Source organism: Silene latifolia, chromosome 2 (genome assembly GCF_048544455.1).
Source record: "Silene latifolia isolate original U9 population chromosome 2, ASM4854445v1, whole genome shotgun sequence".
NCBI lineage: Eukaryota > Viridiplantae > Streptophyta > Magnoliopsida > Caryophyllales > Caryophyllaceae > Silene > Silene latifolia.
The window spans coordinates 71,627,365-71,645,722 of NC_133527.1; the positions used below are offsets into that span (position 1 = coordinate 71,627,365).

An 18,358-nucleotide genomic window follows, 5' to 3' on the forward strand; every position below is an offset into this window, starting at 1 on the left:
GGCTTCAACTGCCTAGAAGCATAGGCGATCACTTTACCATTCTGCATCAACACACATCCCAACCCATTCTTCGAGGCATCTGTATAGACCTCGAAATTCTCGCTTCCTTCAGGCAATGCTAGGACAGGAGCTGTGGTCAAACGCTCCTTTAATGTTTGGAACGCCTTCTCACAACTCTCATCCCAACGAAACCTGTTCTCTTTCCTCATCAACGCCATCATCGGTCTAGCTATCTTGGAGAAATCTTTCACGAACCGCCTGTAGTATCCAGCTAAACCCAAGAAACTCCTTACCTCAGCAACATTCTTCGGTGCTTCCCACCTTGTCACTGACTCAATCTTCGCCGGATCCACAGCTACCCCATCTTTAGAGATTACATGCCCCAGAAAAGCAACTTTCTCCAACCAAAACTCACACTTGGACAACTTAGCATACAACTCATGATCTCTCAACGTCTGCAACACGATCCTCAGATGCTCCTCATGCTCCTCCTTAGTCTTTGAGTAGACTAAGATATCATCGATAAACACCACCACGAACTGGTCCAAGAACTGTCTAAAGATCCTATTCATCAAATCCATAAACACTGCCGGCGCATTGGACAACCCAAACGAAATCACCACATACTCATAATGGCCATACCTCGACGTGAAGGTTGTCTTCGGTATGTCCACATCTCTAATCTTCACCTGATGGTACCCGGACCTCAAATCGATCCTAGAAAAGACCGTTGCACCACTCAACTGATCAAACAGGTCATTTATCCTTGGCAAAGGATACTTGTTCTTTATCGTCACACGGTTCACTCTCCCTAATCTATGCATAACCTCAAAGTTCCATCTTTCTTCTTCACAAACAGAACTGGTGCTCCCCAAGGCGATACACTTGGTCTAATGTATCCCTTCTCTATCAAATCATCCAACTGCTTCCTAAGCTCCTCCATCTCCTTAGGACCCATACGGTACGGTGCCTTAGAGATTGGCCCCGTCCCTGGCTTCAACTCAACGGTGAAATCTATCTCCCTCTTCGGTGGCAACCCCGGAATCTCCTCTGGAAAGACATCTGCATACTCTCCCACCACTGGTATCTCCTCAACTCGCCGGCTCTCTATCGATCATCTCTCACATGGCACAAAATCGAGGGCATCCCTTCCTCGTATACGACTTCAAAGTGACAGCTGCAATCAACTTAACTTTGGGTTTGACTAGAAACCCACGGTAAGACACACTAACACCCTTAGGACCTCTTAGGGACACTTTCTTTTGATGACAGTCTATCTTGGCTTTGTACTTTCCTAACCAATCCATCCCAACTATCATCTCAAAACCATTAAAAGGAAACTCTAGCAAGTCTACAGGGAAATCGACTTGCCCAACTATCAAAGACACATCCCTAAACAACCTCCCACACGATACGGACTCACCCGAAGGTATGAAAACTTGCTCCCTAACCGACTCATATACCCTCAAACCCAACTGCTTTACATGACTCGAAGACACAAACGACTGAGAAGCCCCCGAATCAAACAAAACAAACGTAGGAACGCCATTAACAAGAAATGTACCGGTGATAACGTGCTCATCCTCCTCAGCTGCCTTCTTGTCCATCATGAACAGCTTGCCACTTGTCTTCTGCCCACCTCCCTGGACAGTACTGGCTGATGCGGTCGGCTTAGCACCCGACCCTTGATTGTTGTTGTTGTTCATCGGTGTCTTCGATAAGAATTACCACCGTTGCGGTTGCCTCCACTCGGTAGCTCGACCTCCACGGTTTGGCCATGATCCCGCCGGTCCTTGCTCGCGAAGCTCGCGCAGTCTCCGGAAAGATCCCGGTGCACTTGTGCACTCATGTCTCTTGTGGCCTACGCCACCACATCCAAAGCAGTCACTCCCACCGTTGCTCACACTTCCACGACCTCTCCCAAAGGAAGTTCCTGTCGAACCCGGACCCGGAAGAAAACCCCTTAGACTGATTGTGGTTGCCTTTCTTGAAATTAGATTGGCCACCACCCTCGCTCTCCGACTTCCTCTTCTCTCCACCTAACCTCTCCTTAGCCATCTCCACTAGCCTTTCAGCTCTCCCAGCCCTCTCATATGCTTCCTTCACATCGCAAGGACTCCCACGGGTAACTTATCCATAATTGTCGTGGTTAGCCCTCTCTCAAACCTCAAAGCAAGATTCTCCTCACTCAAACCCATGTCCTCGGATATCTGGATTTCTCATTGAACTGCCTGTAGTACTCACCCACGACATTTCAGCCGTCATCTTAAACTTGTCGAACTCCTCCCTCAACTTACTCCTCACATGTTCGCACGAACTCCTTCCTCACAAACCCTACGAAACTCCTCCCAAGGTATAGCGGGTAACCCCTGGTTGGTATATATCTCCTTGGCACTCACTTTCACCGAGTCCCACCACTTGCCAGCCGCCTCCCTCGGATAGAATGCAGCCGATCCACTCTCATCTCATCGGGACAAATAACTAAATCTAGTATGTTCTCCATCTCCCTCGACCAACTATCAAGGTGATTAGGCTCCTCAACCCCCTTGTACTCCTTCGGGTTAAACCTCGCGATATAGAGGCTGACTTTAGCATGGTCAACCTCTTTCTCCTTACCCTTATCCTTGTCCTCGTTCACTCTCTTCAGGGTCTCCGTAAGAGCGTCTTGGTGTTCCAACATCTTAACGATGTCATCCGTAGTCATAAGCTCAGCTCTCGCGTACAAGGCATTTCTCTTTGGCGGCATCTTGAAGCTATAGAAGAAAGGGGTAAACATAAACACGCGTACTAAACCTCAAAGCACGAACACGCGTCGCCCAGCACCTACTCGATCGAGTATCCAGACCCACTCGATCGAGTAACGGGCTACTCGATCGAGTGCCCCTGTGCTCGATCGAGTACCCAACTCCGAACTAAACAGCCTTCGATCTCTAACCCACTCGATCGAGTATCTAGGCTACTCGATCGAGTGACCCCCTACTCGATCGAGTACCCCTAGCTACTCGATCGAGTGCCCCAAAACTCGATTCGGGTCTCAAATTCGCCAAAAATCTACCCGATCGAGTCAGTCTCACTCGATCGGTACCCCAATAATACGTAAGAGCTACCCGCATGTTATTCGTATGCTAACATGCCAAACTTTATAAAACCACATTATATTCTAACAAATAGGCCACGTATCTATTCTACTAATCAACAAAATCAACTCATCATGTTATTAAAGCCACATTATAAACATCCAACATGTTATCATCTCATTAACATGTTCCACATATCATTCTCTTTCACATGCTCAACTTCCTATTTCAACACCAAACAATCAACACACTTCATCACTTTGCTGCACAAGTTAAACAATCACACAGACAACTCAACAAATACGTTCCCATGTGACCGGTTCAAAGTTGTAGGGCGACCCCCGCGACTTTAGGACGTCTCCCAAGCCTTTGCACTAGCTCCTACCACTTTTACCCCGGGTTCATTTTAATTGACTCCCTATGTTCATTAAGTTCATTGGTTACAGGTTTCAGGATCGTCGCTCTGATACCATTTGTAACACCCCCATACTCCGAGTGCCTTACCAGACCACTCGGGTATGGAGACATCACCATCTCGGTTGCCGAGGTATGATAATCAAACAACAAATGATAAAGAAACAACATTTATTATTAATAGTTTAATGAACGAAAACAATCCTTGAAACCAAACTGAAAGCAAGATACATTATTCCAAACTGTCTACTCAAATCGAAACATAAATAAATGCTAAACTACAAAAGACTCTATCGTCATGTCGTGGCCATCCCAAATATCCCCGTATCATCTCTATACTCGCTCAATATCTGCTCACCATCCCCGAATGGATCACCGCAGGTTTACAAAACAACACCGGGGTCAGTACTAATCACACAATCAAAACAGATAACAATAATAAGACAAACAGACAGCTGAACTGCCACACACACACGCACACATCCAACCAACCGTCTCAATCACTGACTGTCCACTGGACCCACCCAGGGGGGGATCGCAGCCGTTCCCACCTAAGCCCCGCTCATCGTACGAGCGATAACCCTGTCCATTAATGTGCACATCCCCTTTCGTGGCGGGTTCCACTAAGGGCGAAACTAGGGCGTGAGATCACTCCCGCAAGTGACCCCACTCAGCCGAGAACGCATCTCGAGAACCATCAACAACACAACCACAATCACAAACACAAGTACAACCATCAAATCAATTAACTAACTACAGCACATCACCAATATCCCATTATGGGACTAATACTGAGTAGGAAATCCTACCTGGAAAGCACACACGCAGACGGTATCTACAGCTGTCTCAAAACGCCTCTTCTATGAATTCTCCTCCTAACATATAACACACGGATACTACTATTCAAACACCATTCATAAAACCCCCAATTACTAAATTAGGGTTTCACTAATCTTAACCAAAACGTTATAAAAATTATGCTAGAAGCTTACCCTCGACGCAAGGAATCCAACGACACAAACTATGATGCAATCCGACCGTCTGAACTCCGGGAATTGTCAAGAACGCGATTAGGAAGAAGACAAGTTGCTTTCTCTCTTAAGCAGATTTTAGGTTTTGTAAAAAGTGATTTAGAATAAAGACGAATTGATTTAAATACCTTAATCGCGTAATTAACAAAACCCGAGAAAAACCCCCGATAAACCGGACACTCGATCGAGTACCCAAGGTACTCGATCGAGTACCCCCCTACTCGATCGAGTGCCCTAGCTACTCGATCGAGTGCCCAACAGGTCAGAAACTATTTTATTCTGCGACATACCCTTACTCGACAGAGTAAGGGCTACTCGATAGAGTACCCCCAAGACCATAAATACGGAGTATTACATCATTAATCAATCAAGTTTCTTCTATTATTCTTTGCTTTATTATTTGGATCACCTCAAGTTTGGTATAATTCCTTTACCCTTACTATCTTAATTGTTCATTTCTTCATTCTATTATCATGTTTATACTTGTTGTGATGTTTTACACCATTAATGACATGTTTCCCATGATAATGACTGAGTAGTCTTTTAGCTAGGATTAGTGGGTAATTAAGGGAAACCAACATGGGATTGATTCATGCTTAATCTAATATGTTCACATGATTAAATTGCTTGCTTGTTGTGATGTCAACTTTATGCACATGTTATGTTTGATGAAATGCTAAGCCTATGAATCCTTGCATTTACAACCATCTCTTATCTACTCAACTTGACTTGTAAGATATAACCCAACTCGAGTCTTGTTAGACCATGCATAGAAGTTGAATAGGAGGAAAGTAAGTCGACTTGTAGGTGTTGTACAATCTAATCGATTCGGCTCCGGGACCCAACACTTCCTATGATCCGTAAGACATAAACCAACTCGGTTGCTTTACAACATTAATTGCTTGCAACTTTATAAACATGTTTGTATGATCAATATTATGAATCTCCTATGACCCCATGACATCCTAGTGCTTTTAAGTCATTTGTTTACATTTCTTAGTTCATTGCTTCTTTTACTACATTGCTTTTATTAGTCTAGACACAACTACAAACCCAAATCAATCGTGACACTAGCATAAATTGAGATAGATAGACTAAGAACCCAAAGAACACCGTCCCATGGATCGACCTCGACTTACCACTAATTAGTTGTATGTTAAGTATTATAAATGTGTTTGATTGGATGTGACCCGACGACACCGCACCTATCAAAATGGCGCCGTTGCCGGGGACGGTGCTATGTGATTAAGTTCTTACTTATTTGTCTATTTTGATTTTGCTTTCACCTTGAGGAACTTGTTCCTCAAGGATTGTTCTTACCGCTTTTGTGTAGTTTCCATGCTTGTAGTTGTTTCCTTGTCTTAGCTATGATGGCTCAAGACTTGACTTATGGAGTATGTGGTGGATCTTTTGAGTATGACTATGGGTATGGGGAGTTTGAGGAGCAAGTCAACACAAACCTACCTTACTATTTGTACAATGAAAATCCTAACCACTACCCTAAATTTTTCTACCAAAATCACCACATCCAATATCCACAACAACCACCCACTCAATACCCACTTCATAATGAGCTCCAAAGGCTGCAATACAACCACTTTCACACCTACCCACAACAAGAAGATGAACCCATTCAAAATGTGATTCTCCAAATGATAGGAGATCAACAAAACTTCTTCAAACAAATCCTAAAAGAGAGCCAAAGAAGGGATAATGTTCTTCAAGGCATTGTTGCCCAAAGAGAGGAGTTGGAGATTCAAATTGCCCAAATGTGAGAATCCCAAGAAACCACCCCCCACCGTTTTTTGGACATTGAGCATAAATGCGAATTTGAAGTAGTCACTTTTGATATGGAAAGTGAGAAATGGGAAGAGCCTATCTCCTTGAGCTCTTGTGACTATGAAAGTGTTGTGTTCATTAAGGAAGACATGGGGTTGAGTAAGCCAAATATTCTCAACCTTTGTGAGTATGAGAGTGTATCCTTTGAGGTGAATATTGGGTTGTCGGAGAAAGAGTTGCATGAAGTCCCCATTTATGATTCACATGAACATAGCAACAATGATGATGGACCTAATGGATGGACTCGCAATATCCCCTTCCTTGAGGAGCCTATCCTTGAGACATTTGAGATACCCTATCATGAAGAAGAACGTCCTTCCTTTATTCCTCATGAAGACCACTTGACACCTATCATGGAGCCCATGATCATTGAAAAGGATATGGTAGACCTTCTTCAAAAGGCCAAAATATCATATAAAAGCTACTTGGTGAAAAAGCTCAAAGAGAAAATTGCTCGTGAGGCTACTTGTGAGAATTTTGCACCCAAAATCTCAACTCCTAAGGTATCCGATCATCAACGCCATGAAAATTCTCCTTTTTGGAAGTATTGAAGAATCAAAATGCTATCATCATCACCGAGATTGAAGAAGAAGTTGGTAAATGGAAGTCTACGGATGAAAATGAACCACCCTTCATGCCTAGTGTTGACAAGAATCATTGGCTTGTTTATTTGAAGAATTGGGAAAGCTCTAATGCTAAGGACAAAGCAAGGGAAAGAACATTATACAAGCTTCCTTGGCCAAACTTCATATTCAAATTGAGCAACCCGTACTTGTGCTTATTTGGGGCTTGTTCACAAGCTTTTGATCTCTTATTAAGAGCCCTTAGCTCTATGGATAAGAACTTCTACGATTTGAACTAGTTTGGTGGAGTCCTATCTCAAACCACCACTTGTAAGATATTTCTTGGACCTTCACTTTGAATAATATTGTACATTATTGCATTTGCATTCAATTTCTTGCATGAGAGTGGTGAGAGAGAGAGTCATCTTACATGTTTAATGAGCAAATTTCAGAAAAAGATAAGAAAAAAAGAGAAAATTGGTAAAAGGGTATGTTATTGCACGAAGAATAAAGAAAAAGAAGGAAAGGACCAGAAGACGCCCGGATTTAGAGAAAGACGCTCGTCCAGGGCCCACGGCGCAGGAATAATTGACACTGGGAAAGAAGACGTGCGGATTCAAGAGAAAACGCCCGTCCTGGGACAATACGTCCGTTTTCTTCACGGGACGCCCGTCCCGTATGTCACCAAAGAACGAGATTTTGCGCTGCACCAGAAAACGGGCGGATTTCATCCAAGACGCCCGTCCCGACCAAGACGCACGTCCCAGTCCCAAGACGCCCGTCTTTTTCCTGCTTTCAACCGAGAAAAATCGCTGTATTAGAATCCGTGCGGATTCAAGCAAAGACGCCCGTCTTCTTTTCTTACAATCCGCCCGTCCCGAAGGAAATTCGCTCGGATTGCCTTGTTCTTTCGGATAAACCGGATTTGACCCACCCTTATCCGCTCGGATTCCCTCTTTCTTCTATATAATCACCCCTTTTCTCCCTCATTTCCTCACCTTATCAAACCCTAAGACACTCATCCCCATCCTCAAAATCACACCCCTTCTCAAAAACACTCCCATCACCCACATCAAAATGGCACCATTGATGAACACCAAGGGAAAGGCCAAGAAATTTGCTGAATCCACCGGAAAGAAGCGCAAGGGATCAACCTCTTCAATGCCACGAGAGGTAGTACTACCAAGGAGCACCCAACCCCTAATGAGGGGAGGAATTGAACAACTCGACTACTTCCAAGAGGTGCTATTTGAATCTGATGACCACCGCATGAACTTTGTCAAATTACTAGGTAAGAACTACGAACCTACTCAATTCGTAGATACTAGGGTGTTGGAAATCCTTAAGATAAGGTACCCAACCGAGATGTTCTTTAATGGTCTTGGCATTGGGAAACTTTTCCATGCCCATGAGGAGACTTACCTTAGTCTCACCCTTGAATTCTTGAGTAGCCTTCGCATTGTGACCCGATGACACCGCACCTATCAAAATGACGCCGTTGCCGTGGACGGTGTTTACTTGATTTAGATTTTCTTTTATTGTTATTATTTGTGTCTTTCTTCGCCTTGGGGAAGTAAAACTCCTCAAGGTTTGTTCTAATTGTTTTCAAGTTGTTCGATATTTTGCAAGATGGACTTTATAGATTGTTTTGTAGAGGACCACTTAAGTATACCTTTCTTCAAAGATCCCATGCAAGCATTGGAAGCCTTGGAAGCAAGTGTGGCTAAAAATATGTATTGCGAATTGGAGGTGGATCTTTTTGAGGCCGCTCTAGCTAACAAAGAACTTACTCATGCACAATCTGTACTAGTGCATAACATCCTTGTGGAAGCATGTCAACCCATAGAAGATGAGCAATCCATCCTAGAAGATATTTTACAAGCTCAAGAGCAAGAGGAACCCATCATGGAATTTGAATATGATGAGGTTAATGAAAATGAAGTTGAGTATGCTATGAGAATGGAATGTCTAATGGAGATGGAGCAAATTCTCAATGAAACTCCAAAGGAGGAAAGTGAGGTACAAACTCCTACTTTAAAACCCCTTCCCCCAAATTTGAAATATGCTTACCTTGATGAATCAAAGACAAAACCCGTGATTGTTAATGATAGACTTGATGATGACCAATTGGGAAAATTGCTTGATGTGTTGAAACAATATGAAAAGGCTATAGGTTATAGTCTAGATGACCTTAAGGGGATAAGTCCCAACTTTTGCATGCATAGAATTCATCTAGAGGAAGACCATAGACCTACCATTCAACCCCAAAGGATATTGAACCCCCACATGCAAGAAGTTGTCAAAGGAGAAGTCATGAAATTACTTGATGCGGGAATCATATATCCTATATCGGATTCTTTGTGGGTTAGCCCCGTCCATGTGGTACATAAGAAAGGAGGTACCAAGGTAGTGACAAATGAAAAGAATGAACTAATACCCACAAGAATGATCACCGGTTGGCGTATGTGCATTGACTATCGAAAATTAAACTCCGCAACAAGAAAGGATCATTTCCCCCTCCCATTCATTGACCAAATGCTTGAGAGGTTAGCCTCCAACAAATTCTTTTGTTACCTTGACGGGTATTCGGGATTCTTCCAAATCCCCATACACCCGGATGACCAACATAAGACCACCTTCACATGCCCTTATGGTACTTTTGCATATAGGAGGATGCCTTTTGGTTTATGTAATGCCCCCGCCACTTTCCAAAGATTCATGATGAGTGTCTTCTCCGATTACTTAGAGACCATAATGGAAGTTTTTATGGATGATTTTAGTGTTTATGGAAAGGACTTTGACTCATGTTTGCATAATCTTTCTCTTGTATTACAAAAATGTGAAGATGTTAGTCTTGTTTTAAATTGGGAAAAGTGTCACTTCATGGTCAATGAAGGAATTATTTTGAGTCATTTAATTTCGGAAAAGGGCATCGAGGTCGATAAAGCTAAAGTTGAGGTGATAGAGAAACTCCCACCTCCCGTGAATGTTAGAGGGGTGAGAAGTTTTCTCGGTCATGCGGGTTTTTATCGCCGTTTCATAAAGGATTTTTCAAAAATAGCGAAACCCCTCACTCAACTTTTGATTAAAGATGCCCAATTCCAATTCACTGATGAGGGTGTTGAAGCCTTTAATAGAATCAAGGAAGCACTAATCTCGGCACCGATCATCCAACCTCCAAATTGGGAATTACCTTTCGAGATTATGTGTGATGCTAGCAACTACGCCGTTGGAGCGGTTCATGGCCAACGGGTAGGGAGAGCTCTTCATGCCTTCTATTACATAAGCAAGACCCTCGACCCTTCCCAAGTGAATTATGATACAACCGAGAAGGAGCTTCTTGCCATTGTCTATGCTTTGGATAAATTCCGTTCCTACTTGCTTGGATCTAAGGTGATTATATTTTCGGATCACCGTGCTCTCCGACATCTCTTGATAAAGAAGGAGGCAAAACCAAGATTGTTGAGATGAATTTTGCTTCTTCAAGAATTTGACTTGGAAATAAGAGACAAGAAAGGAGCCGAGAATGTAGTGGCAGATCATTTGTCAAGGATCCGGTTTCATGATGAAAATGGAGAAACCCCGATCAATGACTCATTTCCCGACGATATTTTGATGGCTATTCAAACACAACTTGAAAGGCACATCACCCCATGGTTTTCCGATTATGCCAATTATATTGTTGGAAAGGTACTCCCTCCAAATTTGAACCACAACTAAAGGAAGAGATTCCTATTTGAAGTGAAGAGGTACTTTTGGGATGACCCAAACCTCTACAAGGAGTGTAGTGATAGGGTCTACCGGAGATGCATCCCTCAATGGGAAATCCAAGGAATTTTGGAAGGTTGTCATTCATCACCCTACGGTGGGCACCATGGAGCAAGGATGACCGTTTCAAAAATTCTTCAATCGGGCTTCTATTGGCCTACAATTTTTCAAGACACAAGAGAATTCATCATTCATTACGATGCTTGTCAAAGAACGGGGAATATCACTTGGAGGAATGAAATGCCACAAAGAGGCATTCTAGAGGTGGAGATCTTCGATGTTTGGGGAATCGACTACCAAGGTCCCTTTGTGACATCAAATGGGAATAAGTACATCCTTGTGGCCGTAGATTACGTCTCAAAGTGGGTGGAGGCAATTGCCACTCCAAATGATGATGCAAAAACGGTCACCAAGCTCTTCAAGAAGATAATCTTCCCAAGATTTGGAGTTCCTAGAGCAATCATTAGTGATGGAGGAACGCATTTCCATGAGAAGAAACTTGCATCTCTTTTGACCAAATATGGTGTTCAACATAGAACCGGCTTGGGATATCATCCTCAAACAAGCGGTCAAGTTGAGATTTCAAATAGAGAGATCAAGCAAATCCTTGAGAAAGTTGTGAACAAGACTCGGAAGGATTGGAGCACAAAGCTTGATGATGCTCTTTGGGCTTATAGGACGGCCTATGAGACTCCCATAGGAGCCTCCCCTTACAAGCTTGTCTATGGAAAAGCATGTCATTTGCCAATCGAATTGGAGTACAAAGCTTATTAGGCAATCCGAGCACTTAATCTTGATCTCAAATTGAGCGGTCAAAAGAGGATGATTCAAATTCAAGAGTTGGAGGAATTTCGATTACAATCCTATGAGAATGCAAAGATTTACAAAGAAAGGACGAAATTGCTTCATGATAAGAGAATTAGACAAAAAGCCTTGCACAAAGGAGACAAAGTCCTTCTATTCAATTCCCGCTACCGACTTTTTCCGGGAAAATTGAACTTTAGATGGATGGGTCCCTATGTGATAACCGAAGTTGGAAAATATGGAGATTTCGAACTCAAGGCGGAAGATGGACGCAAGTTTAAGGTTAATGGTCAAAGATTGAAGCCATACTATGAAGGAGCGTTTATTGGAGAGGTCGAGGTCACCTACCTCGGGTCTTCTAATCCATGAAAGAACTATCAAAGGGAGAGTTTGGTGGAGTCCTCCCTAAACCACCACTTGTAAATATACTAACCCTCTAACTTGTATTTATTGTTTTATTGCATTTCTTTTAATAATTAGCATGAACTCTTTTCATTAGCGTAAGTGAGGGAGGGTTACTAATGAATTTTGAATGAAGGAAGGAGCCAATTTTCAAGTGTGGGGACGCATCTAAGAGAGGAGAGAAAGTCAAAGGATGAATTCACAGCCTGAACACGTGCGTGTTCCCTGGAATCCGGTCGTCTTGCTGGAATCCGGGCGTTCTAAGGAGAATCCGTCCGTCCTGCTATGCTGAGAATTTGAAGATTTTTGGACTGAAGGGAAATCCGAGCGTCCCAGAAGGTAAAACGCCCGTCCTGAAGAAACCGGCCGGCTTGGCAGAAAGACGCCCGTCTTTCTACCTATGCATTTCAAGGAAAATTGCTGTAAAGGAATCCGTCCGTCTTCCGAAGAAAACGCCCGTCCCGATGAAAAAGAATCCGAGCGTCTCATGCTCGGGACGCCCGTCTTTGAAGCGTCAACTTTTGGAAAATCAGCTGTGACAGAATCCGGGCGTATTACCCCGAATCTGCCCGTCCCGAGAAGCACGAATCCGAGCGTCTTCTGCTCGAATCCGCTCGTCCTCCCACGGTGTTTTGACCCAACTTTTCCTAATTAAATTACACCCCACCACACATTTAGTGACACATCACTACTCCTTCCACTTGCATTATAAAACCCACCTCCTTATGACTCCCATACATATCCAAATCACGCTCTTAACCCACAAAATCAAAAAGCCCCAATTTTCTAGGGTTTCCAAAGGCAACACTCAATCAACAAGGAGCATCTTTATTCCTTCACAAATCAAAAGAATTCAACTCTATAATCAAGGAATGGCACCAAGGAGATCCTCTTTTAGGAATGGGAGAAGACCAAGGATGAGGGGAAGTTCTTCCACCTCCCATGTCAACACATTAAGAAGGGAGCATGAAGAGATTGTAGATCTCACAAGGCTTGATGACTTCTCAAATGTTGAATTTGTCAATGATGTGCAAATATTAGTCTTCCACCGGCTTCTAAGTAAGAACATTCTTCCCACTAAGTTTTTATGTCATGATACCTTGAGGAAACTTGGGATTTATCATCAAGTAGAAGCTCTCTTTGAAGTATTTGGTCTCTCTACCCTTTTTAACACGTATGAACCAACTTATCGATCCCTTGTGCTTGAGTTTTTGAGCTTTTTGAAGATTACAACCTTGAACAAAACAATTTACATAGAGTTTAGGCTAGAAAAAGTTTCAAGGATGATGACCCTTGTAGAATTCGCAAATGTGTTCGGACTCGATGTTTCGCCTACCCGAACATCGAAGCCAAAGAAATACAGTGTTGAGCCTTTGTGGAGGGCCATGACCGGCCGGGATTTCCTACACAACAAGGAATGTCTCGCTTTTCATATTCAAAATCCGATCTTGAGACTTACTTATCGATTCCTCTCGGGCACTCTCTTTGCTCGTCGAGATCCGGCGATCGTGAACCAATTAGACCTTGTGTTTATGGAATCCTACCTCAATATTCAAGGAAGAAGTGTGTACCACCTCAATGCCCCTCTAGTCCTAGTCGAGAAATGGGCAAAGTTTAGGAATGGTGATGATGATGGAATGAAACACATTGTGAATGGAGGACTCATTACTAGGCTTGCGAAGCATTTCAACCCAAGATTCAATGAGAATAATGAGTATACTCCTCTTTTGGGAAACACGAGGATAAATGAAGATCTTCTTCTCATTCAACATCATTGGATAACCCTTAAGGGGGTTGACAAGCGCATCAAGTGGATAACGAAAGGATGTGATACAATTTTTCTTCCAATGAATGGCTTACCACGAATTTCTCCGAGAAGAGGACATTTGTCTCCAATCCCATCCTACCTCATCCCTCCAAATCCAACCCAACCAAGGCAAGCACCACCACCTCAAAATCCACCACCACAACAACAAGAACAACAAACTCAAGATGAGAAGATAAAAGTGCCTCCCTACCCATTTCCTTACCAACCATACAACCATCCAAATCCCTTCATCCTCCCCCGTGACGACTTTGTCACGGGAATCTTACAAGATTTACACTACCGTCAATACGAAACCTCCGTGGACGCTTACTATGCTCTCTACCCTCAATATCACGAGATGGTTCGAAGAGGACGGATTAGTGAGGAAGGAGCATTTCCCTCATGGGCTCAATTAGATTTGCTCTTCCCCAATTCGGAGAGAGCTAATGAAGGAGCAAATGGGAGACAAGAGGAGGGAAGCAACAATTCTTGTGGAGGAGACACGGTGGAGCTTGAAAGTGAAGAAGACGAATTTATGGACCCAAGTTTGAGTGATGCTTCAAAGGAGATATGGGATAGCGATGTAGAGGGAGATGATGCCGATGTCTAGAAGACTACTTCATAACTAGGTGGAGCGGGCAAGAGGCACCCACCTAAGTTTAAGTGAAGTTTTCTCATCTCTCCTCTTTATTTTTCAAAATTTCATGAAAAGAAGTTTGTGTCTTGTTAACATGTACTTTATTAACATGTACTTTATTCTTCATTGATAACTGTTGGGTTCCTCACCATAATGGGTATACTATTAGCAATGGTTATGACTGGCTGATGGGTCCACATCCTCAGCAAATCTGGGCTCCTATGGTGTGGAGCAACTGGAATTTACCTAAGCACTCCTTTATCTCTTGGGTGATAATGCAGGAAGGCCTAAACACTAAAGCTAAACTGCATGCTTATGGCTACTGTCCGGATGCTTTATGCATTCTGTGTGAAGATCAAGATGAGACAATTACACATCTCTTTGAGGAGTGCACTTACAGCTGCAAAGTTAAACAATGCATTGAAGCCTGGACTGGTAGGACTTTCCCTACTGTCAGTGAGGTTCAGTCTGCAAATGGTAACAGGATGCTTATAAAAGTTCTGGCTCTGATTCTAACAGCATTCAGATATGTTATTTGGTATCAACGAAATTCTGCAAGGCATAATTTATGTATGTTGAGACCTGAGCTGGTTGCAAAGCAATTGAAGGAGATGCTGCAGCAGAGAATTCGAAGTAAAGCAACAGGAAAGGATGGCCTTACTGAACTGAATATCCAGGCAAGGCTAGGGTTCATTTGATTGATTCTGATGTTTTGTAGGTCCTTTATCAGTAGGTGCTGTTTGTTTTGACTGTATATGGACTTGGTTTTTTGATACATATATAATATACTCACATTTCACCTAAAAAAAAAACATGTACTTTATTAATCTTTATCATTGTTGGAGTAGTCCTAGCACCATTGAGGACTCACACCTCGGTAATTTTTGAGGTGTTCTCATTTTATTGTTCCCACTTTCAAAATCCAAAATGACAAACTAGTTTCATGCATTGCATAGTGTGTGCATGAACTACACCCATCCTTGGACATTAGCAATAGTGTCTAACTCGGTTTGGGAAAGTTAATGCATACACAACGGGAGGTAATCTAAATTATCCTCTCCGTCATAAACAAAAACCATGCATCATGTAGTGTAGATTAGTCTAGATTGCATCTAGTATAGAAATCATGCATCATGTTTGCATAATTTTCCATCATTTTGGCCATTGAGGACAATGTCCATATTAGTGTGGGGATGGGGAATTCTAACTTAACTCTTATTCAAAAATCCAAAAAATTGAAAAATTTCGAAAATACATAAAAATTTGAAAAATTGAAAAACCCAAAAACATGTTTATTCCTTTTGTAGTGTAGTTATATTGTATATATTGTACATTGTGTTTGTTCTATCCTTGTTCACATTGATTGACTACGCCACATCCGAGACATGAGGATCATGAAGACCGCATGGTATGATCTTTCCAATCTCCTTTTTCCTCTTTATGATAATGACTATGTGGCTTTATTTTGATTGATGCGGTATAACAATGTGAATTTAGGACTTGCATTTAGTTTATATGTCATATTAGTTGATAGAATCACTTGCATTAGGATGTTTATATTAGTTGCATCATTGCATGTAGTTGCATTTAGAAAAAGTTTTGAAAAGTGCCTAATTGAGAACTTTGACAAGAGCAACTAAGCCATTACAAATACTTTTTCAACTTAAGACTTTGCCTACTAGAATGGTTGTAAAACACCCTAGATAGTGTCATACTAGTGTCTTTTGACCCATGACCCAAAGCCTAGTCAAGGGTTTGCATGTGAGTCACCTATCCAACCCCGTGATGCGATGTGGACTTGGTTAACTTGTCTAGGTGACCTTAATTGACCTTGTGGTAAGGCAACCCAAGAATATTTTCTATCAATAAGCTTGAAGTGCTCATTTCAAAGAATTTTGTCATGTGGAAGTAATTTAATGCCAAAGAAACCTCAAAAGTTATGAATTGTTGAATGTTCAGAAATTTAATTATTTTGATGGAGGCGTACCACTTCGACGTGCTTTGGAGCGGGATCCATTGAATTTGGCCCCCACACGGTTGTGAATTCGGCCGCCCAGAGACAGAGTGACTATCACCCCGAAAAGCAATTGTCTAGAGGTTAACCAGTTGCCTAATAAGCGATAGGCGAAAGCAAAGGACACTAGCCCGAAAGGGACGAACCCCATCTTAAATTTTTGAAATGCGAAAGTTAAATGAGGACAATTTTGAATACTAGTCATATCCACCGTTGTGTATAAAGATTTGAGCATTTCATTCCCAAAAAGCCTTTTGTCAAACCACTTTGTCGAGCTTGGGACGATCCATGACCTTTACTCTTGTAGAGAATTCGAGACTTGTCATGTCATATGCTACTAGCATCATAGGGATCATCATTCCACCACCATCCGATCGCTCTTGACGAAAGCATTTGGAAATTGAGGACGAAAGTAGTCTAGTTTAACACCATTTGGAGGTGATTTAGTGCCATCCTCTTAGCCTTAGTAATTTGTTTAACTAGTATTTGTGAAGGATTACATGCTCTTAAATTTGTTCTCTCTTAGTTGCCTCCGCCACTTGATGAGGAAGTGGCTATTCCTTTTGTAGATGCATCCATTATTTGATTTTGTGTGCTTAATGTTTGGATGTGTCGCCATTTTGGCAAGACCCACCTTGCGTTGCAAGAAGGCATCCTACCTCATGGTTGTCTTGTTATGAGTTGAAGGGGCGGAGTGAGACCAGCTAATTGTCTCATATCGGCAATGTTATTAGGTTAGTTTAAATAATGGTCCTAGTCTTTGTCACCTCTTTACTCGGGACGAGCAAAGGTTCGGTTTGGAGATATTTGATGTTACCATGATTAGCGCATATTTAGCCCCCGAATTAGCCTTGTTCCCATGCTTTTTAGTGCATATTTGGGTCATTTATTATCTTTAGTTCTTTGTTTTGCATATTCTTTGAGATTTTGATCCCTTGGTAGGAAAGGAGTGCAAATCTTGCATTTTCATGGCAAAACGAGACTAAATTGATCGAATTCAAGGACCAAGCATCAAGGAGAGACAAGATTAGAAGGCCTTTGTACATATTATAGTAGATGAGCAATGTTGAGAAAGGATCCTTGAGTCCCCGAGGAAATCCCCAAGGAATTTATGAAGAAAAGGGAAGAAAAGAAGAAGAAATGTTCCTCAGGCACAATCCGTGCGGATTGTCTCCAATCCGGCCATCCTCCACATGCACAATCCGTGCGGTTTCATCCCAAGATGCTCGGGTTCGCCATCACCAGAATCCGCCCGGATTCCTCCAAAACCGCCTGTGTTCCACCGCCAGAATCCGCCCGTCCCGACTCCAAAACGCACGGATTCCTGTACAGCGCAATTTCGTCTTCTCCAAGCTGCAAAGAAGGAAGCCCTTCCTTCGAAAAATACCGGCTCCTCCCTGCTCAATCTAAAAAGTGTAATTACTAGTTTAACCCTTAGTTAACCCTAATGCATCCCCCTAATTTCCACTATAAATACCCCATTAGTCTAATTAGAAGGGCATGTTATTCTTATCAATAATTAGAGTAGTTAATATCAATCAAATCTCTCTTTAGTATTGTAATCAACAATTAATCAAGCTCTAATACAAGTTTTATTTCCTTAATCGCTCTTTTATTCATCCTTTATTTTGGGTAATTGAAGATTATTTGGGTTATTATTGGGAGATTGACAACCTCTCAATCAAGCATCAAGTACTTCTTTCTTTGCTTTATTATTAGAATCATTAGTAGGTATAATTCTCTTAATCCCTCTTTAATTATTGTTAATTACTGCCATTTATTCATCATGTTTAATTTTGTTGGTATGATTGACAACCTTGCTAGCATGATCAACATGATAATGAGTGAGTAGTGACCTAGCTAGGGTTAATGGGTGATTAGGGAAAACCAACATGGGAATGATTCATGCTTAATTTAATATGCTTTCATGGTTTATTTGCTTGCTTGTTTTGATCTCAACTCATGCACATGTTATGTTTGATGAAATGCTAAGCCTATGAAT

General features: G+C 42.1%; 1 protein-coding gene across 1 annotated transcript; it reads left to right on the forward strand.

The window, feature by feature from the left end:
• The first annotated feature begins 14,530 nt into the window (after positions 1 to 14,530).
• Positions 14,531 to 15,040, forward strand: LOC141640951 (uncharacterized). Its single transcript, XM_074449630.1, has one exon. The coding sequence runs from the start codon at positions 14,531 to 14,533 to the stop codon at positions 15,038 to 15,040; it is 510 nt and encodes a 169-aa protein (XP_074305731.1).
• Positions 15,041 to 18,358: the final 3,318 nt, after the last annotated feature.